The 25,456-nt window shown below is 55.6% G+C and overlaps 1 protein-coding gene and 1 long non-coding RNA gene across 2 annotated transcripts; one reads left to right on the top strand and one right to left on the bottom strand.

Moving 5' to 3' along the window:
• Positions 1-5,370: 5,370 nt before the first annotated feature.
• Positions 5,371-24,605, bottom strand: UCK2 (uridine-cytidine kinase 2). Its single transcript, XM_068199318.1, has 7 exons — positions 24,372-24,605; positions 14,623-14,782; positions 13,530-13,626; positions 12,576-12,718; positions 8,421-8,518; positions 6,494-6,542; positions 5,371-5,759 (listed from the first exon to the last, which is right to left on the bottom strand). The coding sequence occupies exons 1-7, from the start codon at positions 24,468-24,470 to the stop codon at positions 5,620-5,622; spliced, it is 786 nt and encodes a 261-aa protein (XP_068055419.1). The 5' UTR covers positions 24,471-24,605; the 3' UTR covers positions 5,371-5,619.
• On the top strand, positions 6,697-7,494 carry LOC137479077 (uncharacterized). The gene is made up of 2 exons (XR_011001959.1): positions 6,697-7,246; positions 7,336-7,494. It is a non-coding gene; the product is annotated as an uncharacterized lncRNA (long non-coding RNA).
• Positions 24,606-25,456: the final 851 nt, after the last annotated feature.

The raw sequence follows: 25,456 nt of genomic DNA, 5'->3' as shown, positions 1-25,456 counted from the left end.
TATCCCTCCACAGTTCCAGATTAACACTCATTCTCAGTGGGTAATGTGTTTCTCAGTGTGCCTGAACTTGACACGTGGTGTGATTCTGGGTCTGCCCTGTGCATAAGGAGACCTCCTTAATGTGTATAAATATCTAAAGGGGAGATGCCAAGATGCCCTTAGTGGTGCCAGCCACTGGGAGGAGATACATGGGAGGTTCCACCTGAATGGAGGGAAGAACTTTACTGTGCAGTGATCAAGCACTGGAACGGATTGCCCAGAGAGGTTGTGGAATCTCCCTGGGCAGATATCCCAGACCTGCTGGATACAAAGCAAGGCCGTGTTCTGAAATGGCCCAGCTTGAGCAGGGAGGCGGGAGCAGATGACCCTCCGTGTTCCCTTCCAACCCCACCCATTTTATTATTCTGTGCAGGGTCGCCAGTTGGATTTGGATGATCCTTGTGGATCCATTCCAACTCAGGATATTCCATAATTCTGTGAACTTCTGGCTCTCCTCTTAACGTGGGTGACCATTTTGTCCATGTGTCCCTGTAAAGTGACAGTGCTCAGTGCCTGCCCATGGCCTGCTGGGTTCCTTAGTCCTTAGAACCTCCAAGGCTGGTGGGATCACACCTGGAAGAGGAGCAGATGTTTGGAAGTGGCTGGATAACAATGCCAACTGGAATGTTTTCATCCAGACAGCAGTGAATTCCTTCCAGGATGACAACAATGTGCCTCAGCCCACCAAAGACTCCTGTGGTAGGGGCTCCTCACTGCCTGTGCCCTCCTCCTCTTGCCTGTTCCCTCTGCCACCCTCCCAAAGGTGTACCCAGGCATCCCAAAGACCAGGAATCTGTTTCCCTAAACATGACAGTCAGAGCATGCCCGTGCATCAGACATGTCTGTGAAACTCAGCAAAATTCCTGCTAGGAGCGGCCGATTTTCGGAATCTTCTTGCAAGGTTCGTATCAATGGATTTTATTGTTCCTGGGGCACGTGTCCTTTTGGTAGGAAGGGCATCCAGGGAAGGGGCAGCATGGAAGGTGGGGGTGTCAGCCAGGCTGCTGTCTGTGAGCTTCCAGAACATGTGTGTGCTCTGGGAGACATGGGAGAATCGGGGTGGGAGGGAGCAGGCACCCCACAGGTGCCATATTCCAGGAGGAGGCCATCATTCCTGGGGCACAAAAAACCCCATCCCTTGTCCTTGCCCAGGTTGACATGTCCTGGCTGCTCTGCAGGGCCTGGAAAACTCTGGGCAAGCTGGGTCTGGCTCATAGTGCCCCCAGCATCTGGAGAAATGTGCTGAAAAACCAGAGATGGGCAAGCAGTCTAAACCAGTCACACAGGAAGGGACGGGTTTGTGGCTGCAGGTAAGGCCTGGCCCTGTCATTTCCAGGGATGGGGACAGCCAGCTTCACATTCCATGAGGGCAGACTGCCAGACAAAGTGCACCTTCCCGTGTTCCCAGCTGCACAAGATGAGGACCAAAACCATGGTGGTGCTCAGGACCAAAACCATGATGCTGATGCTTGGGGCCACCAGGCTTTTGCATCACCTTTACCTGCAGGAGCTCCAGCACCAGCACTAGCAGAGGAAAGCAGCAGGAGGAATTTGGAAGTCCCCTTGAAGAGGGACATGGCTTAGAGCCAAACTCAGGAGAAAGGCTAAAGCTCCTCTCCCAGCTGAGGACTATTTCAAATTCACAGACTGGCTGAAGTCAGAAGGTTCCTGGCAGCTCAGTTTGTCCAAGCCCATGCCCCGGTGGGGTTGTCTCAAAGCAGTTGCCCATGAACTTTTGCAGTTTTGATATCTCCAAGAACGAGACTCCACCACCCCTCTGAACAAGCTGTGCCAGCACCCCATTACTCTCCCAGCAGATGTTTCCTGATGTTCAGAGGGAACCCCTTCTTTTTCAGATTGTGTCCATGTCCAACCACTGGCTCTGTCTTTTCACCCTCCCTCCTGCTATTTATATGCATTAATAGGATTCCCCCTCAGCCTCCTCCAGTCTGAACAATCCCACATCTCTTAATCTTTCCCCACAGGAGAGATCTTCCAATCCCTTCATCATCTTCATGACCCTTCAATGGACTCTCACCAGTAGCTCCTGTACTGGAGAGCCAGAACCGGACACAGCACTCAGGTGTGGCCTCATCTGAGCAGAGGGAAAGGATCCCCCTAACCCAACACTTCCCCTAAAGCAGCCCAGGATGCCATTAGCCCCCTGCTAATGGACAACCAGGACCCTCACAGCCTTCCCTGTGCATTCCAGATGTCCCAGCATGTACTGGCATGTGGGATCATTCTTCACCAAGTGCAGGACTTTGCAATTCCCTTTGCTGAACATCAAAACGTTTCTGTCAGCCCGTTTCTCCATCATGCAGATCTTCAGTGAAGGTGTCACATGGGCTGGACCTAGTCACGCCAGTTACTGGTCTTCCACCAGACCTCACACCACTGATCACCACAGTCTGGGACCAGTCTTTCAGCCAGTTTTCAATCTACCTCCGGGTTTATCCAGCCCGTGCATCACCACTACGAGGAGGCTACAGGAGATCCTATCAAATACCTGACTCAAGCCAAGGCAGACAACATGCCCTGCTCTTCCCTCACCCACCCAGACAGTCGTTCCTTCAGAGGGTTATCAGGTTAAGCCTGACTTCTCCTTTTTGCATCCATGCTGACATCAAGTGTTTTGCCACAAACTGATTTATCCCTTTGCCAAAAGCAGTCCCCCCTTGCCTGACACCCCGCTGGTGCTAATTCCACCCTGCCTGTGAGGTCTTTTGATGACTGTCAGTTATTCAAAACACGGGGAAGGGCTGAACTTGTCCACCTCTGCTGTTCTGAGAGCAGAGGGGTTTCACAACAGCACCCCAAGCCACATGTGCACCAGGACTTGCTGAGTAAGTGTGACAGATTGATGTCTTGAGGCATTTTGGGGTGCGTGTGTGTGGGGCAGGTCAGGAAGGGGCAGGTCAGGCCTTGTCCTGGTGAGGTAATGCCCTGCTCTGCACATCCCTCATCCCCAGAGCCTGTATCCCAGCCCTGCAGTGGCTGCCAACCCCTGGCACAGCAGAGGCAATAATCCACACCTGCCCCTGGAGCCCCAGCCAAGCTCCCCAGTGGGAAAACGACTGGAAAACCCACCTGGGGCAAGGACCCAGGAAGGCTAAGGAGCTGCTAAAGCTGAACTTGAGGTGAGCAGAGGTCTTGACCCTATCTCCTCTTGGAGTTTTCATCAGATGAAACACCTCTGGAACCCAGGAGGGGGTAGTTATACGTGTCCTTTTCTCTATATTTTCTTGCTTTCTTCTTTAATTCCCTCCTCTTGGAAGTCATGAACAATTTAAAATGGAATGGGCTTAAAGTTTGCCAAGTTGAATGGGCCAATTTAATGCTCTGAGATTTTAGTGTCTGCAACTTTAAACCTTTAGCCAAAGTTCCCCGATTTTCTAAATTTGCCAGCAAGGTCTTTTTGGTTGTTTTGACCTCTCGAGAGTACCTTGTCAGTATTTCTCCTGTGCATCTAACACAGAGCACATCAACAACCACCAGCCCTTTTAAAAGCCTTGTCAAGTGAGTTTTTTGGGGCCTTATAGTGGGGGGGACCAGCCAAAAGCCAGAGCTGCTGCCTCCTTCTTCACCAAGGGACTGATCTGTGCCAGCAGCTTCGCTCCAGGTCTGGCTTAGACTTGCAGAACTAAGACAAGGTTGTCCAAATCTGCCAACTGGGACTGCAATCAGCACCATGCAGCACCAAATAGGAGACAACACCAGCATCCATTTATTCTGTCTTTATTCACCGGGGAGAGGAGGCCAGCATTTTATCTTGTCTTCTGCATGAGCCCTGAGAAGCCTCAGCAGTTCTGTAGGGCTTTGGTCCCTCTTACCTACACAGAATCAGCCCTTGGTCATGGCAAAGCTGACGTGCCTGGAGGAGCGCTGGCACACAGGAAAAGGGATAAAAGGCTGCCTCGTCACAGAGCAAGAAGGAATGAGTCTGCCCCAGCAGCAGTCACTGGGGGAAGGTGTTTCCCTTCTTGTTCTCTCAAAGACCAAAGCTTGTCCCAGCTCACATCAGGCTGGAGAGCAATGGAGCATGGTCCAATAAACTCTGAACCACAGAGCAAAACCAATGCTCTGGAAAGAAAGAACCACGAGGGAGCAAGGCTAAGGGTGTCTGCTCCAAGCTTTGTGGAATGCCTGTGAAATTTTGGGTTTGGTAGGGCAAGTCAAGTCTTAGCAGCACTGGCCAAAGGATCTTGCTGGCTACCATCCCACCCACCCCCCTCCACTGACTCCCACCAAGCCCCTGCCCCAGCCACACTGCCCCATCTTGCAGGGGGCCTCTCCAGGCATCCCTAAATCTGCAGTACAACCCCACCAGGCCCCTCTGGACATGGCTGTTGTAGCACCACCAGCTTAGGCGAGACCAACTCTCACCATGGGCAAGGGAGGGCACTGCCTGGGCAGCCCTTGGGACAACAGACAGCAGGGACAGTGTCCTCCCCCAGGACAGTGAAAGGGACACAGGACAGGCAAGAGCATGCTCTGCAAACAGGGAGCAGAGGACTGCTGGGCACCCAGTTTCACACTACCCAGATGGGACCTGTGGATGCCCCACGTGGGGATGCAAGGCAGCCCAGGGACCACTGCACACTGCTGAGCCCTTGAGAAAGGCAGCTCAGCAGCTGCTTTGATTAGCCATTGCCCCTTTCTTTTAGAAGAGGCTGGTTGTCCCTTAAGCATACCTCATAAACCCCAGAATCCCCCACACAAGAGCAAAACCCATCCAAGTGAGGAATGAGATGCACCTCTGACCTGCAAGCCAACCTCCAGGCAGGTCAGCCCGGGGTTAACTAACAGTGCCACCAGACACAGCCACCAAGCTCCAGAGGGGCTGACGGTATCCACGTGCTGTCCCCACACCAGCCAGGCACTGAGACTGCTAAAAAGGCCGTGTTTATATGGCCACATACCCAGCACCACCTTCCAGGTCCTCGCTGGAGGGTGTGGCAGCAGCCCCACACCTGTGGTGGGGTGTCAGGCACAGAATGGGATGCTTTTGAAAGGCTGAGACTTTGAGCTGCAGAGAGACAGGGGGAGAGACTCCACATCATTCTCCCAGCTGCCAGAAGCACTGTGCAGCACCTGCCAGCCAAAACCAGGCTGCTTGGACCTGAACAGCAGTGGTAGGAAGAGACAAACCCAACCCAGGGGTAACACTCGGGCCCAGGATGGACACCACCACAATTCTTCCTTCCTTACCGAGTCTGAGGTGAAGATCCTGACACCATCACCTGCTAGGACCCCCTTTTTTCCCAGTCCCTCCCAGCAACACTGAGCCTGGCAAATGCCTTACGGCAAGTAATTTTACGTTATTCTGCATTTACGCAAAAATAGAGCAATTCTATATTTATAGAGATTTATAGCCGGTTCCGTGCTGGAGGAGTTATTGAGCAGGGCCGGGAGCTGAGGGTGGTCCAGGCTCCCGAGCAACCGGCTGCTTCTCATTCGGCAACTCCAACATACAAAATTAAAGGCATTCATCTCCGTCTGGTTTCTTAAATAGATAAGGGGGGAACGAGTGGACAGTATGTACAGAGGGGCCGTGGTGGCCTCACGCCTCTGCCCGGGTCAGTGGGGCCGGCTGCTGGACTCTGAGGGCTGCCGCTGGCGCGGGGGAGTGTAGCCGTTCAGGTACCCGTTGCTCTGGCGTTTGCTGAGTCCTCCGTTAAGAATGTCCTGGATGTGCTGCACTATCAGGTTTATGGCCACTGCGAGCAAAAGGGGGAGAGACTGTGTTAGGATGGCTGCAAATCAAGCAGAGACAAGGCAGGGCTGTGCTCCTGCTGTCCCCTCCTATATCCCCCTAGGACTGATCCCTCTGCCTCTCAAGCAAGGACGCTCAGGCTGCATCCAGCCAGGACCCTCAGGCTGCATCCAGCCAGGACCCTCAGGCTGCATCCAGCCAGGACGCTCAGGCTGACCCCGGCCAGGACGCTCAGGCTGACCCCGGCCAGGACCCTCAGGCTGACCCCGGCCAGGACCCTCAGGCTGACCCCGGCCAGGACCCTCAGGCTGACCCCGGCCAGGACCCTCAGGCTGACCCCGGCCAGGACCCTCAGGCTGCATCCAGCCAGGACCCTCAGGCTGACCCCGGCCAGGACCCTCAGGCTGACCCCGGCCAGGACCCTCAGGCTGCATCCAGCCAGGACCCTCAGGCTGACCCCAGCCTGGCTGACCCAGCTGCACATTGCCTTGTGTGTGGGATGAACCAAGAGTTGGCCTGGAGGTACTACAGGAACACAAACTCCCAGTCAATAATGCTCCAAGCAGGAGCAGAGGGAACAGGCTCATCTTGGCACGCCTGTGGTAGAAGCACTCTCTTGGGTGGCAGTGGTCTGAGTCCCCTCTGGGGCAGGTCCTGCTAACTCCAACCTAACTCCACTGCAACAGCAACAGCCCAAAGCTGGCTGCCAGGGCAGAGCAAGCAGGCCTGGGTGCTTACCTTCATTATCTGCTCCTCTGGGAATGATCACATCAGCATATTTCTTGGTCTGGGAGGAGAGAGAGCACTTTGTTACAGGGAAAAAGTGGAGAGACACTGGGCTGGGGCATTGTCCCTGCTCCCTGGGGCAGCTTCTTGTCCTCCCCAAACCCTCTGGGGATATGTCATTGCTGATAATACATTTTGGATGCTCTTATTTGTGTTCTGCTCTGCGTTTCAAGGACCATGCTTTGTGCCCTGACTCCATCTTCATGAGCTCATGCAGAAGCCTGTAAGAGGCACCCTGAACAAAACCTGCAATTAAGAAGCCTCATAATCACAGGACTCCAGCAGCTGATGCTCTTGGGAACATCATTCCCCCTGAATCCAATCCAGACTTGCTCCAGGAGCATGAGCTGGCATGCCTGGGCACAGCCATGAGATCTGCCTGGGAAAGGGGGAGAATTCTCTACCACATCACTTGCAAAGGTGTGATTCAGGACACCAGTCCTGACCTAGTTTCCCCTGCAGGTGCCAGTCTCAGTTTCCTCTCCATTTGTGGCATTTTACAGCTGACAGCCAAGCCCCACCAAGCCAGCTGGGGTGACTGGTGTCACCTGACACCTCCAAGTGCTTCCAGACGTCTCAAAAAACACCAGGATATGCTGGACCATTTCAGTACTGGACCACTTGGCTCAGGGCTGCTTTAGGAGTCAAATAACAGCAACAGTGGGTGCTGAGCCTGCAGTTGCTCTGCAGCTGAGCCAACACCAGGTTGGAAGTGGGAGCAGACCACTGCAAAGCTGTGGGTAGAAACAAGGCAGTTCTGTGCCCTCCTTGTTTCACACTTCATTCTCCTACAGACTCTTCATCAGAAGAGCCTGATGCAGCATCTGCTGCTTTGAAAAAACTGTGGATTTATCTTGCTGGGGACTTGCAAGAAGAGGAGCCTTGCAAGCTGGACCTGCCTCTCGGGAAAAGCCTTTTTGGGCTTTGGAATTGGTCCCCAGAGCCACAGCAGAGTGAGACTGAAAAAAGGAAGCTCTGCAAGAGCCAGGAAAAGATCTTTTAGCACAGAATCAAGCTCCTCTTGATGTAAGGGGCAGAGCTGACCACATAGACAGGCATAGGGAGGCTCCTAAGGTGGGAGGCACAGTTTTATTCCTGCCTGTGGTGCCGGCCAGCAGTTCCCAGGTTTCAGGACTCTGCTAGCTCACTTCCTCCAGAATAAAAAAAAAAAAAAAATCCTCACATAACTACTACATCTGCTTGAAAAGCCTTGAGAAGCAAGGCACAGGCCGCTCTCCATGAGAGCCAGGAGAGGTGTATAATAGCTGACCCTGCAAACATGCTATTTCCATGCAAGTCTGCAGGACTGCAGTAAATTCCCCCACACAGTCCCTGTCTGCCAGGGAGCCTTGCCTCTGTTAGCTCCCAAAGGAGCTTCCTTTCTCCAGGGAGGCCTTGTCCCCCTGGCCACTCAGCAGCCAGGAAATGCAACCTGCAAGGTCACATCCCACTGCACAGACAGGAGGAGGAGGAAGCTCCCCTGCTCTCCCAGCACAAAGCCAGCAGCACTGCAGGGTGAAGAGGGCAGGCAAGACAGCCCAAAAGAGGAGGCAGACACAGCAAACTGCCTGGGGGCAGCAACCTCCCATTCCCCAGCTAAATACAGCCAAGGATCTTCCCTGCCAGGCTGAGCTGCCCAGTGGTTTGTCAGCCCTTGCACAGGGAGGGATTCCTCTGGCCATGCTGCCTTCCCAAAGGGAATGGTGATCTCACCAGGAAGGCAGTGGCTGTATAAATAGTCCCCATCACACCCTGCCCTGGCACCCCCGCCTTGGTCAGAGCCTGCAGAGAGGGAGGAAGGCCCAGGGAGCTGATGTGAGCTCCGGGCACAAAGTGCTCCTGTTCCAACACTCTCATGGGTGCCACTCCCCTGACTCACCGGCAGGCAGAACTCCTCGAAGGCAGGCTTGACAAAGGTGATGTACTGAGACAGGATCTGCTCCAGGTCCCTGCCTCGCTCACTGATGTCTCGTAGCACTGAGGGGAAGGTGTAAGGCACAGTCAGGAGCTGAGGCACAACTCTCTCCACACCCTTCCCCTTCAGTAAGTACAGCCTTTGGCCTTTGGATATTTTGCCTGAGATCTCTGTTCCTGAAAGCTGCTGTTCATGTGTCTGAGCACATCCCAGCCCAGCTCCATGATTTTAAGCTGCTTCCAAGTTTTCCTGGGAGCCAAGGGCTGGCTGACCTGGCCAAGGGCTTTTCTTGGCCTCCCCCCCCTTTCTCAGCTCTACATGCACTTTCCAGCTGCAACCAGTGCCAGCCCAGTCCTGAGTGTTCCCAGGCTCAGGCTTTGCCTCCCTCCTGTCACTCCATCCTTCCTGACTGGGCATTCTCTATCATCCCAGTGCAGAGGTGCCCAAAGAACAGAAAATCAGTGGAGTTCAGCCACACACATACACATTAAGGCACAGTTTAACTCAAATCTGCAGAGGTGAGGACAGTAAAACTCACCCACCGGCACAGCTCTGCCAGGCTCTTTGTGCTGTCCCCAGCTGTGCAGGAGAACCAGAGGTGAGGGGGTCAGCTCAGGGGGAAAGCCCAAAGGCAGGAGAGCAAACTGGCCTCCTGCTTGTTCTGCCACTCAGGCCTTCCACCCTGCTTGCATGAGTTGCTTGGGCCAGTGCCCTCCCCAATCTGAAGCCACTTCAGCGTGGACAAGTGGCCCAGTTCAGCAGGAATTCAATCCTCAGGGAAGAGCCAAAGCAGCCTTGTGGCTGAGCAGCCTTGGCTGTCCCCAGGGGGCTGCTGGCTTTTCCCCAGCATGTGAGTGCCTGGCACTGGCTTTGGAATGAGCCTTCCCTCGTGTCCCAGGCAGAGCCAAGGCACAGCACTGCCCTGCCAGCCTGCCTGACCTGCTGGGCAGCCACTGCCTGTGTGCTCTCGGGGCCAGGACACTGCTGCTCTGGCACTGGCCCCATGGCTCTGTTTGCCCTCGGCCAGCAGCTTCACAGCGTGGCCTTTCACAGCCCTGCATGGGGGAAGTGATGGGGGGAAAGGGCTGGCAGCAGGATGGGTGCTGGCTCCCTGCCTGCTCCAGGAACCAGGAGCAGCTTCTCCAGAGAGCAGGAGCGAGCCCCAGCTCGAATACAGAAAAAGAGGCAGAAAAAACACAACACTTTTGTTTCCCAGGTCTCACATCTTATTTGTTGGGGTGCAGGAGGCCTGTAAGCTGTGCAGGGGCTGGTCCTGACAGGGCAAAGCTCTCCTGCCTCTTCCCAGGGCACACCACAGCAGGATAATCACCTCACACAAACACAAGGCAAACACCTGCTGCTTGTGCCTGGCCCCAAAGCAGCAGGTCCCAACAGCCCAGGTAAAACCACACATCCTGTCCCAAGGGATTGCTGGCAGGGCAGGCAAGTATCTCAAGGACCCCTCTGAAGCCAGCATGTCCAAACTCCAACTAGACCCAAAACACGCATGTGACACTGGACCTGGTTTCTTTTTTAGGGAAACTGGCCAAGGACAGGGCAGTGAGGGAGCTTAGCCAGAATGAGGCCCCTGAGCCCCATGGATTTGAGGTACCTGGCAGACCTTGCCCCTTGCACTCTGCTGGCAGAACTTCTGGGGGCAGGTGCTGAGATGGGCACAGTGTGAGTTGCACATAGTGAACCCCAGCAGTGCTGATTAACTGAGCTGCCAGCTGCAGCAACTTCCAGCAACCTCATTTCCTGCTGCTGCCCAGCTGAAAACCCAATTGCTGCAACCCTTTAGGGCTCCTGGGACAGAAAGATGACTCAGGGCCACATCACAACACAAGATCCCAACTTTTACTAAGAGTTGCCTCCAACTATGTTCCAGGAACATGATTATACCTTTGGCACCTCTCACACAGGCTCTCCTTTCCCAGAAATGACAGGCAGACATACAGTTAAACAGATTTGATGCTGCAATGGTCCTACCAACTGCTGATGGCAGGGAAATGGCCAGATTCCTACCAGGAGAACAATGAGCTGCAGTAACTAGGAGACAGCAGCACCTCCATCAGCAAAGCTGCCCTTTTGCAAGTGATTGATGGTGGGTGGGAGAAGTACAAGCCTTACAAGCAGTGTGAGCACAGCAGTGACCCATAACCCCACACTACACACCACCTTCTCCTGTCCTGAAGGACCACTAGGACAGGTAGAGCCCAAAGTCAGGGACTAAATTAACTCAGTGGGCACTTAGATCTGTTACAGGGGTATTTCATAAAATAGGGGATTGATATATGTGTGATACACAAAGGTGGGGAATGAATGGACTGGAGAGTGTGGGACCTGAGCATGATTTAAGTGGTTCGGAATAAGGGGTGGAAAACGTGCTGGTTTTGGTTGGGATAGAGTTAATTTTCTTCACAGTGGCTGGTGTGGGGCTGTGTTTTGGATTTGTGCTGAAAACAGAGTAGATAACACAGGGATGTTTTTGTTATTGCTGAGCTCTGCTTACACAGATCCAAGGCCTTTGCTGCTCCTCACCCCACCCGTGCGGGGAGGGGACACAGCTGGGACAGCTGACCCTGACTGACCCAAAAGATGGCCCACACCATACACGTGATGATATAAAGCTGGGAGAAGAAGGAGGAAGGCAAGAGGAGACATTCAAAGTGATGGCATTTGTCTTCCCACATAACCATCACACACGATGGTGCCCTGCTTTCCTGGGCATGGCTGAACACCTGCCTGCCCACGGGAAAGTGGTGACAAATTCCTCCTTTTGCTTGCCTTGTGGCTTTTGCTTTACTTGTTAAACTGTCTTTGTCTCGGCCCACAGGTTTCTCACTCTTACCCTTCTGATTCTCTCCCACCAGGGGAGGTTGAGCAGGGAGCTGTGTGGGGCTGAGTTGCTGGCTGGGGTCACTGTCACCACCAGTGTCCTACCCTGAGCTCCTGCACAGCATTTTAAGGGATTAAGGCTCACATTTTGGGACCCTGCATATCTGTGACCTGCTAATACATCTCCCTGCAACTGACTGTGCTGTCACCTCCCTGGATGAGTCATGCAAGAACAGTGGGCAGGGTCAAGAGGGATTGGTAAAAAGGAGATGCTAATCAGTGCTGATGACATCCCAGCAGCTGAGGAGGCTGTGCATGTGTCTGACAGCAGGAGGGCAGGCAAGACCAGCTCCACTGCGGAGTGGAACAGTCCCATGCACACAACAGTCCCAGACTGACGCACTGAGACGCGCTCCCCTCGTCACAGCGCAGAGCTCTGGAAGGGACTGCTCCTCTTAAGTCATCTTCTGCATCCCCAGGCACCCTGTGGAGCCTGTCAGAGCCAGGCAGGGGTAGGAATAGTTCAGACAGAAGTGAATTCTGCCCCAAGAGTCCCCAAACGGTTTCTTAGTCACCCAGGAGGTGCTGCATGAGTGACCCCACCCCTCAAGGCTGCTAAGAAACAAAGGACATCTCAAGACATGCAGGCTCTGCAGCGTGGGTGTCCCTCCCCATGTCAGCTGGCAACCCACAGCCAAGCCAGCAGGACACGGGGAGTCCTGGAGAGGGACACTGGTTTCTAGGGCTCTTTGCCCCCAAACCATCACCCCAGTGCCAAGTCCCACACAGAGGCTCCACACTGGGTTGCACAAACGTACAAACAGACTCCCCATCTGCACCACCCACGGTGGACACCATGGCCCAAATGCCATCCTCAGAGCACACCCACAGCCCAGGTCCTGAGTGGATCTGTCAGGCTCTTCTTTCTGACTGAACTGTCCAGATGCTCTGCCTTGCCCACTGCACCCTTCCCTGCTGGCATCTGCTGGCTGGCAGCAGCTGCTGCTCAGCTGCTGGCACTGGGCTGGTGCCACGGGGCCATGCGAGGACACGGCACACTCAGCAGTCATCAAAGGAAGAATCCCAGCCAAGGCAGCAAAAATCCCACTGAATCCCAAGAGACACAGAGCAAGCCACCAGCTGCCCTAGTGACACTCTGCACTGCGCAGGAAAAGCTCCCCAGCTCTTGGCAGCTTTGTGCCAGCTCCAGCTCTGCTCACTGTCACCTGCCTGTGTGACCAGCTGCCCAGAGCAGTTAGGGGGAGTTCTGTCCCTGCTCACCTCTGCGGGACAGCCGGGTGTCGGCGTCCGTGTCCACGAAGAGCTTCATGCGGAAGAGGTCCCGCACCTCCTGGCTGTAGAAGGCCAGAATGCCCTCGAAGAGCACCACGTCGGCAGGGTACACCGTCACCGTCTCCTCTTTCCTGGCAGGGGCAAGCACAGTCAAACCCTGCTGGGGGAGGCTGGGCAACACAGAGAGAGGTGGGGGGAAACAGCGGTGCTCCTAAGCACTGCTCCAACCCTGGGACACCACTGCTGCACCAGGGGGGCGACCGAGGAGAGGGCAGACCTACCCCACCGCCGTGGAGGGAATCCAAGGCATACGTACGCTTCCTGGAAGGATAAACAGCAAAGCAGGAAGCACACCAGCCCTTCTCCCCCTACCTCAGCCAGCTGCTGCTCACAAGGGTTATGTGCCAAGCCAGAAAGCCCAGGAAAGCACGGGAACCTGCACGGCCAGCTCTGCTTCCCTGGGGAGCAGGCAGCACTTCCCTGACTGCACAGTGCTTTTGTAGGCAACGCAGCAGAGCCACGCCGTCCATGACCAACACAGGCATGCAAAAACAAGCTGAACACAGGCAAGGGGAGCGTTACAGGAGCAAGAATTGTTGTCCTCCTCCTTTCCTGGCACTGCCAGGCTGTTTGAGGCTGGAGTGCTTGTTAAAGCTGCAAACACTGAATTTATGGGGAGAGAAGGTGTGGACAGGGGAAGAGAAGGGAGGTCATATTCCCCCGGCACTGATGCCTGGATGTTGCTGGATGGCTACACAGCTTTCCAGACCCTCAGCCTGTGCCTCTATCTGCCTGGGATGCTCTAACCCGGGGCTGGAGGAGTTAGGACGGAAACTTTGTGCTGGCAGGTTAGGCACCCAAGCAGAGGGCAGGAGTTTGGGGAGGGCAGGGCTGCTGCAGGACGTTAGCAGAGGCATGGCAAGGCAGGAGCAGCTGTTAGACCTGGAGTGGGAGACAAAGTCATAGACAGGAATCTGGACCGTCTTCCCTTCTGTGATCTCTTTGAGCGTTTTCACAATCAGCTCGTTGTCAAAGGCATCTGAGGAGAGAGGAAACGTTACCCGAGGCAGCTTTGCAACCTCTCCCACCCACCAGATGCTGAGCTTCGCCCAAGCCAGAGTCGTTGGCACCTCGTGCTGGGGACAGACAGACAAACAGACTTGGGAGGAAAGCCCTGCACCTCCCCAGGGACGAGGCCCAGCTCTGCTGGAGCCAGGGGCTCTGTGGCTCTGCAGGGGCTGGGATGTGGCCTGCAGAGATCAATACCGTCCTTGTAGAGCAGTGCTGACAGCCCAGGCGCAGGCAGGCAGCTCCTCCAGGGCTCCAGCCCTCGGAGAGAGACTGCAGCAGTGTTCCAGCACTGAGCTGCCACACAGACAGGGCTCTGTTTGCTCAGGGCTCGCTGCCTCTGGCCATTGTCCTCCTCGTGGGGACGAAGGGACAGCAGCTCTGGAATTTCCCCGCCGAGCCGGAGATGGTTCCAAGAGCCCCTGTTGTAGTAACAGGGCAGGGCCCCTCGGTGGAAGGGTTTGCAGAGCAGCTGCCCAGCTGGTTCCCTCCTTGAAGGAGGGACATGGAGCTGCTGGCTCCAGCGACTCTGCCAGGCCAGACCTCTCTGGGCCTGACAGCTGCAACAAAAACCAATCTGTTTCTTTGCTGCCTGCTCTAGGTGAAGGGTATTGGAACAAGATGACCTTTAAGGTCCCCTCTAACCCAAACTATTCAATGATTCTATGATTCTATGAAAAGCTTGTTCAAATTGGGGGATGTTTTTATAGGAAGAGGAGGGTCTTAAGGATTTTGAGGGTTTATAACCTACTCTTTCTCATCCCAAACACCCCACCCCCCTTTTCTTTCCCAAGAGAGACGGAAGGGGATGATACACAGGTGGTCCCAGCCACCCTGCTCCACAAGAGCTTAACTAAGCCACCCACCCCCAGTGTCCATGCAGGCTCTTTGCTGCTGCAGCTGGGGGTCCCACTCCAGCCCCATCCCCACAGTGCACGGCAGAGCCCCAGTGCTGCTCTTCACTCACCTGGGTGGTCAAAATTGAACTGGCCTTTGAGTGCTTTGGATTTCTGCTCCGAGGTGAGGACCCGGTAGAAGCTGTCTTGGCTCACGATCACCACCTGCTTCTGGCGATAGTCCACCTCGTTCTGGCCCAGCAGCTGGACAATCTTGGAGCACACTGAGGACTGGGAAAGGAATAGCAAAGGAAGCACATCAGCAGCAAGTTACATCTTAGCAGTACGGGGAGGATGCCCCCAGGTAACATCCCTGCCTGCTTGCTGCACCTCCAGCCAAGAGTCTGTGGTTTTCCCAAAGCCACTGAGGGAAAAGTGCTCCAGAGGCATCGCCGTGGTACTCTTTAGTGTGACAGCAGCACCAAGTTTGCTGCCTGCCACCCTCTCCTCTGCCCCTATAGCCTGCCCACAGCTCCTATTCTGGGCACAAGTGGCAGCAGAAAAACAGTTGGCTCCTGCCTGGGTTCAGCCACATGCCATGGGGCCCCAGGCACTCCAGCCTGCCAGGCAGCTCCCCGTGAGGCACTTTCTCCTTGAGAAAGCAGTCTTGGCTCCCCCAGCTCTGCTCCAGCCCAGAAACCCCACCACAGCATGAGAGAGTCCTCAGAGGTAGGGCAAACAAAGCCCAGGATGGGAAGGCACGAGCAAGAGAGCCCGTGGGACTTTATCAGGGATCTGTGCCACAGCTGCCAGGGCTGGGAGGAGCCAGCACATCCTGGTGCCTGTTGGCACGGGAGGCTCAGGGCACTGCGCAGTCAGCGGCTGAGCAGCCACGTGGCCCTGGCTGCTGGCACAGGGAGCGGGCACCTCGCTCTCCACATGGAGCGGGCTGGGACAGAGTGGCTGGCAGCGGCTCTGCTGGCACCAAGGCAGTGGCCACCACTGCGACACGACCCAGAGCACAGCTCGGGGGACAAATCCCAAGGCCTGCTGCAGTCCCTTCTCCTTAGTCATGGGAGCCCTTGGCCCCTGTGCAAGGCACTGGTGGCAGCCAGCACTGCCCCAACCAGCCAAGGCCAGGCTGGCTGGGGAGCGCTCTGCTCCTGCCCCATGGCATCCACTGCCCGGGCAAAGCAGCTGCTCCTGGTGCCAGAGGGAGCTGCTCCCTCTCAAGGAATCACACTGGCTGCAGGCAGCCAGCCGAGCTGCTCCTGGCCCTGGTCACCACAAGTGTTCTGCTGAGCCCTGTGCCTTGCAAAGAGCAGCGTGCTTGCCCCAACCTGCCTACCCCAGCCTGCCAGTGGCTCTTTCCACACTCCCACCTCCCGGATGGCTCAACCATCTGCTCCATACCTGGCTGGCAACCTCCAGCTGCAGAGCTGAAGACAGCCCTGGTGAGAGGGAGCAGGAAGGGAACACATGCCTGGCAGAGGAGGTCACCCTGGCAGGCAGAGGGTACGGCTGTTTGCCTGAGAAGCTGGAAGATTTGACAGCATTCCCATCTCCAGAGACCGTCTCTTCCCTCCAGGCCAGGCTGACCTGCCTTGGCTGTGACCACTGGGCTGTGAGTCATCCCCAGCCTGGCTGGAGAGGCTCACTCACAGCTCTGCTGCGGAGGGAACCGGCTCCAGCTGACCCACAGCAGTCCGGGCAGCCCTGGGCACCAGTTTGGGTTTGGGGTCAGGGACGGGGTCTCCTGAGCATCCCACCTCCTTCTCCTGCTTCTCCCAGCAGGCAGGTCATGCTTCCCAAGCCATGCTGGCAGCCCTGCCTTGCAGCAAGCTGCTCCCACCCAGAACAAAGCCCTGCAAGTCCATGCCAGTCACGTGCCCTTGCACACCCAGACAAAGCTGGAGCCTGCTCTCCTTTTCCTCTGTTTTCCCACTCCGCAAATCCTTCTCTGGCCTGCCTCAGCCCTACTGCTTATCCAGATGTATCCCACAGGTTTTGCAAAACTGGGGTGTGTTCAGTGTCTTTCTTCCACCTTTCCTGGCTGCTCACTCCCCCAGACACCACTGCCTGCCCATACAGCAAGAGGACACAGCACATCAGGGCTCAGCCTTGGCTACAGCTGCCCAGGACACCAAACTTCCCAGGCCCTCTGCCGTCAGAAATAAATTATCTTTCAGCACAGCCACCCAGACAGATCCCCAGAGCCACAGGTTGCATGTGGATCTGCACCAGAAACAGGGGAAGGAGCAGGAGTCCTTTCCTTTCAATCAGTGAAAGCAGCACATGGATTTGTATTCACTCTCTCCCGTTGGACCTCAGTATGTGTATTGGCAATTAAATCATTTGAGAGCATCAGACAAATGGTGCCAGTCTTCCTTCTGCCTTATGCACACTAATCTCTGGTCTATGGATTCTGGAAGGTGGAGAAGAGCCCCCACCAGCTCTGAAAATGACCCTCTAGCTCCATAGCTCTAAATTTGACACACCTGATAGTGAGAAAAGCCCAAGGAGAAAGTACCCCAAAGCCGCTGGAGACAGGAACACATCCTCCCTCCAGCTTTCCAGACCAGGAACAGATTGTATCCCAGCTGCATTTGCCATCCAGGGCTTGGGGGCAGATGGTGCCTCTTGGAAAAAGCAACCTGGCAGACACAGTGGACCCTTCCCTTTTCCCTGGTGGGCTCTGGAGAAAGACAAGCATGAGGACATCCTGCTCTCAGGACGGAGCTCAGTTTCAGCATGCCAGACTGCCTGGGTGAGCAGGGATGTCACCTCCTGGCTCTGGGAAGAGGCACATTTGTCACCTTGGTCCTGCAGCTGTGGGCCAGGCACTGCTCACATATTACACCTGCATTAAGAGCAGCAGGACATAGGCACAGTGGGGCACAGGGCATGTTCAGCTTGCCTTAGTCCACCCCAGGGCTGTGTTCAGCTTTCCTTAGCAGAGCCATGAACCTCCGCAAGGTCCAAGAGAGGGTTTTTCCTTTTTTCACTATCGTTTATGGTAGGAACAACAATGTCTCATGAGGGGCAGTCCCTGATGCCAACTCCTACAGCTGGACATGCAGTTTTCCCCCTTGGTTGATAAACACCCACTGTTAAGGAAGAAGAAAAACCAGAAACACACAGCTTGGAAACTCCCCTACCCAACAGGAACAGAAACTCCCAGCCTCGGGAAATGTCCCCCCAAAAAAATGCCATATTGCCTGCTTAAACCTTATTTTCCCAAAGCAGCACAGCACACACATGTGACTGTGAAAACATCCACCAATAACTGGAAATGAGCACAGCCAGGTTTTGGGGAGACCCACAGATGTCCAGTAAGAGCAAGAACAGAGCATGACTCCAAAGTCCTGTGCCAGTGCGCACCAGTCTGGATGCGGGGGACTCGTGCTGACAACAGGCACTTAGCACCCACTCGAAGGGGCAGCCTGGGCTCAGATTCCTTCTTTTGCTGATTCCTAGCTGCTTCTCCCAGGGAAGAAGGCAATTGTTTCTTCTCCAAGAAGCCCAGGAGTGCAGAGGATGCCCTGAGAAAGGTGACTTAATCCCAGTACACAAGCTGGAGGATGTGGAGCCCATCACTAGCTATGCCTTACGTGACACAACTCACCTGCAGGAATACAAGAGCTATGCCAGAGCTTCTTGTCTCTGCTCAGCCCCTTTCCATACCCACCTCATCCATGCACACCTTGCCACGAGCCAAAGCCAACGCTGCCGGTGATTCAGCCACAGCCAACTCCCAGCAACAGGATGCTTTCTCAAGCAAAAGGAGAGCGCTTCCCCTCCTCCAGAACTTGGTTAAAACTAAATATAGCCAGGCCCCAGCAGCCTCTGAGCCTCTGTGGTTGCCAAGCAGACCTTTCCCATGGTAGCCACATGGAACTGAAGCAGGACTTTCCAAGCAGGCAGGCAGGGAGGGAGGGACCCTGGCTCCTGCCATGGGTCATGACTTCCCACACATTGCAGCGAGGGGAACTCAGCTCCAGGTTGGAGCAAACCCCCGGAGCTGCACTCCCCCAGGCTTTGTGCTCGAGCTGCTCCTTGGGAAAGCTGTGCAAACCAGCCCACAGCTCACAGCTCGTGGAGAGGAAGGTATCAGCACAGCACCACGCCAGCGAGAGCTCCAAGAGGTTATTCCTGAGCAGAAGCAGCTGCAGCTCCCCTTGCAGAACTCCTCCCCTGAACCAAGCACACAAACAGCCAGTGTTCAAGGAAGAAGTACAGCTTTATTCTGCTGGGAAGGGAAGATGCAGAGGGCACCTGGAGAAGAAATCCAACATATCTTCCCAAAAGGAAAGAGGTGGTATGCAGGGGAAGAAACTCATCAGATGGGTGTTTGGAGGCCCTGCCTCTAACATTTATTTGGAATATATTAATTGCATATTTAATTCACATTCACTCATGGCCTATAGCCAGCTGCTCAGATATTCTTGAGGAGTTGACTAATTCCCTGACATTATTATGCAGATTATCCCACAATCCCTCCTGGGTAGCTCTGATCAGTGAATTAATACAACTTCCGACAGGTATTAAGGAGAAAGCTGATGGACAGTGCCACTGTCACTCACCAGGAACCATGAGAAGGGGCCAGGACACAGCTGATGCCTCCAGCCCCAGGAGGGCAAGGCCTGTCCTGGGCTAGCAGGAGCTCCTAAGCCTTGTGCAGGTGGATATGCTAAAAGCCACATGCTGAGAGCAGTCTGTCCATCCCCAAGGAACCTGGCACTGCAGAGGAATGTTCAAGGTCCCATTCCAGCTGCAGGGAGAACCTTCCATTTTCCCAGAGACTCTAGATGAGACACCCAGCAAAAGTGACTTAGCCAGATCAAGTGATTCCAGCCCTAAAGAAACACTGAAGCTGCCAGATCCCTCAGGAGGAGGAAAAGGGTTGTGCCAAAAGTATGGCAAGAGAGGCACAGCCTCCTGCCACTACTGCAGGCTGCTCGACCTGAGCCAAGCTGCTGCTCATGAGGACAGTCGTCCCCAGCAGAGCAATGCCCTTGGCCCACAGCACAACCAGGAGCAAGGACAGACTGCAGCAGTCCCATCCCACCAGGAGAGGTTATCTCCAGGGACATCACTGCCATAACGCCCTTCCTGCAGGATCTGATTGTGAGCTGGCTTGGCAGGAGCTAGCCATGGCCCTGCATCTGCAGCAGCCTGGCTGGGGTGTCCTCATCACACCTCTGTGGATAACACAGTCTCCAGTTTTGTGCTCTGCCAGGATTTTCCCTCAGATCAAACATAAGGAACCACTGTAATTATTTAATTTCTCTGCTGTCCTCTATAGCATGCTGCCCTTATCTCCTGCAGCACACGAGTTACAGATGTTGGTCTCTTCCTGAAGGTTATGGTAATTATAAAGTACCAGGAAGTGCTTGGACTGGGATGACACACAGAACAGACAGCAAATTGGGAAGGGTCCCAGAGCATCCATCAAACGCCCGTGACTGCAGCCAGCCAGTTCATGACCCACATCATCCTTTCCAGTCCTCATGGGAGCACATACATGTGGCAACACCAGGACTGGAAACTTAGTATTCTCGAACCAAAAGCCTGGGCCTCCACCCAGAGCATTCCCAGGCAGGTCCAGCACCCTGCCTTTCCCTTTGTGAGCCACAGGCCAACCAGAGCAGGAGTGGGATAGCCAGGTTTCTATTCACTCACCCTGGGACACTGTGCATGTGACCAGCAATCCCGGGCTGGAGCATAAACAGGCACACACAGAGGCTCTAAACACAGATTACATGCAGGGAGGAAAACAAACCCTCTAACACAATCCCTCCCAATCCTCTGGTTTTAGGCACAGGATATTTTTCTCGAGCCCCTGCTGCAAACCCCACAGCCCAGAGCTGGCTGAGCCCACGGGACTCTGGTGAGCTGGCTCCATAATGAGCACATATTCCATCAGTAACAGGAAAGGGCTGACCCATCAAAACGTCCTGTGGATCAGTCTGATCAGGGCTGGCACAGAACAACGTTCTACTAGAAAGTTTGATGAGTCTCTAGCACACGTTGACACCAGTGTTTAACTAGTCAGACCTTGTGATGCAGGGCTCCTGCCAGCCACAAACGAACGTCACCAGGAAATGGTGCTGAACCGGCACAAGGCTGCTGCAATTCCTGTTAGTCCCCCTCCCATGGAGGAGTCATTCCCACATCTCCCCTGGGCTTCTTTGCCAGCCATCCGGGTGGTGACACTGTGGCAGTGACCCCCGGGCTGCTCTGGGGGACCTCAGCCCTTGCTAGGGTAGAGGACTGAGCTCTGTCATGAAAGAGGTTCCATGAGAGATGGAACTGCCTCATGCAGCTCCGAGCACTCCTTCCCTGGGGGCCAACACTGCTGTCCCACCCTGGCTGGGCAATTCCAACCTCCTGGCTGGCTCACTCTTCCAGCCTCAGCCAGCCTTGCCAGTGTTCAAAGTGCCTGCTGGAGTCAGTAAGGGCACACCTGGCTGAACACAGGCTGTAATCTTGGTGCTCTGCAGGCTGAAAACTCTGAGGCTGCATGTTCAAACAGACATTGGGAACTTGACGTGCTAACTCAAGACCCAAATGATGTAACTACAGGGCTGCAGTGGCACCCATGCTCAGCCTTCACTACAATTTGAGTGATGAGCAGCCAACCAAAGCAATCTGCCTTTTCCCACAAGCTCCTGTTGGAAGGCAGCAATCAGCACCTCACTTCACGTGGGGACGATTAATGCTTCAGCCTGAGCTCCAAGAGCTCTCCCCACCCCTGCAGCCACCCCAGCACCAGATGCTGCTGCTGGGAGCAAGCTGCTCCAGGCACTGCTGGCAGAGCTGCGAGGTCCCAGCAGCTAAGCTGAAGTGAGGACACAAAGAGCTTAAGGAGGTATCCCAACAGATCCCAGCTCATCTCAGCAGTCAGTTTGCTGAACTTTCCTCCAGCCCGCAGCCTGGCTGCCTGCCTTGTGCGCTGCAGAGTCCTTGGTAGTCAGGAATGCCCTGCAGGAGCGAGGGAAGGAGCTGTTAGCACAAAGGCCACGGGTGTAAGAGGGAAATGAGAACTCCAGCAGAACACTTGAGAACAGATAGGGTGAAAGAAAATGTGACAACAAGCCTTGGGAACTGCTCTGAGGGAATGAGGCAGTGGCAGTCCTCTTCATGTTGGACATAGGATGGGGGTCTTAACGCCAAGTCATCTCCACCCCTGGAAAGCACAGCATGCTTTGTCTAGACTGCACAGCACTTGGATTTCAGGGGACAGCTCTGTTTTTGTGAAGAGCCTGTCCCAGCTGAGCTGACTCAAAACAGCCACTGTGCAGCTTGCACTGCCCTCACAGGGGCTGCAGCATCCCAGACTGCTCAGGACCTCTGTAGCTCGACAGTTTTGCTCCCAACACAGTCCAGCTTTCTTTCCAGAGCCAAAAACCAGGAAAGCACTCAGGGTTCTACCCCCACTCAAGTGGCCAAAGTTGCCCAAGCCTCTTTAGCTTGCTAGGGAAAGAGCACTCAGCCTTTGAACTTGAGTTCTCACAGCTCTAAGGAACACCAGCCAAACAATCCCAGCTCTTTGGGAAGGCCGGCCGCTTCCAACACCAGCCTCCCCAGGGCACCACAGCACACAAGTCACGGCCAGCTACAAAACACAATCCCATCCTTCCACAGCCTGACCCTGCTGCTGCACCAAGAGGGATGGAGGGGACTGTGGAGCCTATTGTCCCCATGTCAGACCCAAAAGCAGCAGTGGGAGGAGCTGCAGGGGGCCTTGGAAGGCGAATTCCCTCCGTTATCTTTGGGCTGGTGTGCTGCCAAAGGGGTGTGTTGCGACAACAACCCCCAGTTGGTGTCCAGGCGAGTCAGATGGATTTGTCACTTTCCCACTGGGAAAGGTGCCTGCTTCACTCCCCTGCTAGCACTCACTTTTCACCCAGAGCCAGCACATCAGCACGGTAGCCCCTGGGCTGGATTGTGGCTGCAGGCAAGCCCTTAGCTAAGCAAACCACATCAGCCCCACCGCTGCTGTCCCGGAGCGTGCTGCAGCACCTGGCACAGGCCACTGTCACCAGGCAGGTGAGGGGCAGCCCCCACATCCCTGCCTTGCAGCTGCAACAGATGTGCATCTGAGGGGCTGTGGGCATAAGTCCCAGGTCCTTTTTTCCTGTTGCTTGGGGTTTTTTGCCAGCATATTTCTTGCAGCCTTTTCCCACCAACTTTGTAGTGATCTGCTGGACTCCCTTCAACAGGCAACACTGCACAGAGGTTTTCAGCAGTCACTGGAGGGGGGGAAATCAAAGCTGAGAGACAGGAAAAGCCAGTTAGTACATCTCCCTTGCTAGAAAGGACCATTTCCCTATTTTTTTTTCCTAAGGCAGCCTGCTGCTCTTGAGTATTTTCACTTTGAAGTTGAGCACCACTGCGGTGCATTGTACTGTAATCACTGCTTTTACCTTGTGGGCCTGAGACACAGTGTTCAGAGACATAACAGTTCAGCAGCGCCAGACACGATGTTATTGGGACAACTACAGAGAGGCAGACCCACGCATCAGAGAACAGACAAACCCAACGTGTTTGAGTCACCAGGAGCTGTACTGCAAGAACAATCCAGCTTTGGTTCCCCCCGGAGGAGATTGCATCCTCTCTCACCATCCCTCCCCTGTTACAGCTGGATTTTTCCCCCTTGCAGCAGCAGCAGTACAAAAATCAATAGGGTACTCAGAGACACATGCTTAAAACACTGGGCTGAGGTACAGCCGTTGGGTTATGCCTTCAAGAGAAGGAGGGATCCCTCTCCAAACAGGGACCAACCCGGAGATACCAGGCTCATCCTTCTCCTGTGCCGATCCACATTCAGTTTCCACCACAAGAAATATTTCACAGGTATAGCTACTTCCAAATCTATTCATCCTTTCCAAAATACAGGTAGAATGTGCTGCCCTGCATACGAGTACTGATGAGCTGTGGAGCTGCTTTTACTGTTCTTAAATAAGAAAAAAAAATAAGCTATTTTCTTTTCCTATTAAGAAAGAAAGTGACCTAGCGAGGTTAAACAAATTGAGACAGACACACTGCATGAAAGAACGAAAATAAAACGCTGACAAGCTGTAAGGCTGCCCTGCGCTGCCGTTTGGGTGTAGCAGCCTGCCGGGAACACCCGCATTGCCCCGGCGGGCGATGCCCCGTCCCCGCAGCCCTCGCCCCGCTCCCACCTGCCGCTGCCAAGGGCCAGCCCCTCCCGGCACAGCAGCCAGGAGGTCGTTCTGCCGCTGTGAGTCAGCATTTGCTGCAGAACCCCCGCTCCTGCTACCCTAAAGTTGGGCAGAGAAGGGCACCCCCATGCACGACCGACACCATTGCGGACGGCGGGGGTGGAAATTAAAAAAATTGCATCGCCCCCGAGGTGCCTTGCGGGGCGAGCAGCCCCTGGGGTCGGTGCAGGTGAAGGGGAACGGGGGAAGCGCTGACTACAGCCACAGGAAAGATTCTGGAGGGGAGGGAGATGCCGCCTCTGCCCGGCCGAGCGGGGGCCACCCTTGCTCCGCGCAGCCCCCAGCTCTGCCCAGTGACACAGAGGGACACAAGATCCCGGCCGGAAAGAAAGAGCGAGTAAATCCCGCACCCCCCTCCACGTGTCCGCGGGGCTCCGTCCGCCGCCCGGCCAGAGGCCTCGGCGGCCGCGCTCCCTCCCTCCGCCGGATCATCCTTCCCCGGGCGACCGGCGAGCCCGCCCGGCCCCATCCGCAGCCGCGGCCCCGGCCCCGTGCGCAGCCCCAGCGCCCGCGGCCCGGCCGCGGGGCAGCGCACGTGGCGGGGCGGCCGCTCGGACCCGCCGCGCTGCCGTGCGGCCGCCGCGCCCGGCGCGGGGGGCCGCCCCTCGGAGCGCCCCCGCCGACCCCCGCACCTTGCCGCTGGCCGTGCCGCCGCTGACCCCGATGAGGAAGGGCTCCCCGCCGCTGGGCTGCCCCTGCTCCTCCAGCCGCTGCTCGCTGTCCCCCGCCATCCTCCCCGGCTCACCGCCGCGCCTCCTCCGCCTTCGCTCAGCCGTGCGGGGCTGGATTTATCTGATGAGTCAAGGGCCTTCCTCCCCGCCTGGTTCACATCCCCGGCGCTGCGGCTCCTTGCCAGGTGCTGCCGCAGCTGCACATGCTCCGGCCCAGCCCGCCGGCGGGCGGCACTGCGGCCACATGGGCCCGCACCGCGCCGCCGCCCTCCCTCCCGCCCGCCCGCGGACAAAGGCGCTGCGGCCGCGCCGGACCCCGCGCTGCCCCCGCACCCCGCGCTGCCCCCGCACCCCGCGCTGCCCCCGCACCGGCTCCCTTCGTCTCTCCGGCCACTCCGCTTCATCCCAGACAGCGCTGGGACCACACCACGGTGGCCCCGGCAGAACCTCTATTATTTGTCTCCCACGCTGGCCAAGAAGGCCAAGGGCATCCCGGCTTGGATCAGCAGTACTGTGACCAGCAGGACCAGGGCACTGACCCTTCCCTGGATTCAGTTTTGGGCTCAGCCCAAGAAAGGCATTGAGGGACTGGGAGCGTGTGCAGAGGAGGGAACAGAGCTGGAGCATAAGGCTGGGGGGGCTCAGCGTGGAGAAGAGGAGGCTCAGCGGGAGCTTTATTACTGTACACCTGAAAGGAGGTTGTGGCCAGGTGAGGGCCGGCCTTTTTCCCCCATGTAACAAGTGATAGGACAAGAGGAAATACCCTCAATTTATTTCAAGGTTTGGGTGGATATTGGATTGGTTAGATTGGACATTAGGAAAAATTTCTTCACCCAAAGGGTGGTCAGGCATTGGAACAGACTACCCAGAGAAAGGGTGGAATCACCATTCCTGGAAATGTTCAAGAACCATGCAGATGTGGCATTTGGGGACACTGTTTCATGGTGAACAGTGCCGGGTCAATGGTTGGACTTGGTGATCTTGGAGGTCTTTCCCAACCGTAATGACTCTGTGATTCTCCCACCCCACCTGGGCCCTAGTCCTGC

Source organism: Anomalospiza imberbis, chromosome 9, assembly GCF_031753505.1.
Source record: "Anomalospiza imberbis isolate Cuckoo-Finch-1a 21T00152 chromosome 9, ASM3175350v1, whole genome shotgun sequence".
Classification (NCBI taxonomy): domain Eukaryota; kingdom Metazoa; phylum Chordata; class Aves; order Passeriformes; family Viduidae; genus Anomalospiza; species Anomalospiza imberbis.
Note: the sequence above shows the minus strand (reverse complement) of the source record. Positions and strands in the feature narration are given on the sequence as shown.

Bases quoted from the DNA above. Each gene is read 5' to 3' on its own strand.
- UCK2 (XM_068199318.1), bottom strand. From the start codon at position 24,470: ATGGCGGGGGACAGCGAGCAGCGGCTGGAGGAGCAGGGGCAGCCCAGC. The intron at 14,783-24,371 runs GTGCGGGGGTCG...TTCCTTTCCCAG, and splicing joins GCGGCACGGCCAGCGGCAAG to TCCTCAGTGTGCTCCAAGAT. The intron at 6,543-8,420 runs GTGAGTCAGGGG...CTCTCCTCCCAG, and splicing joins TCGAGGAGTTCTGCCTGCCG to ACCAAGAAATATGCTGATGT.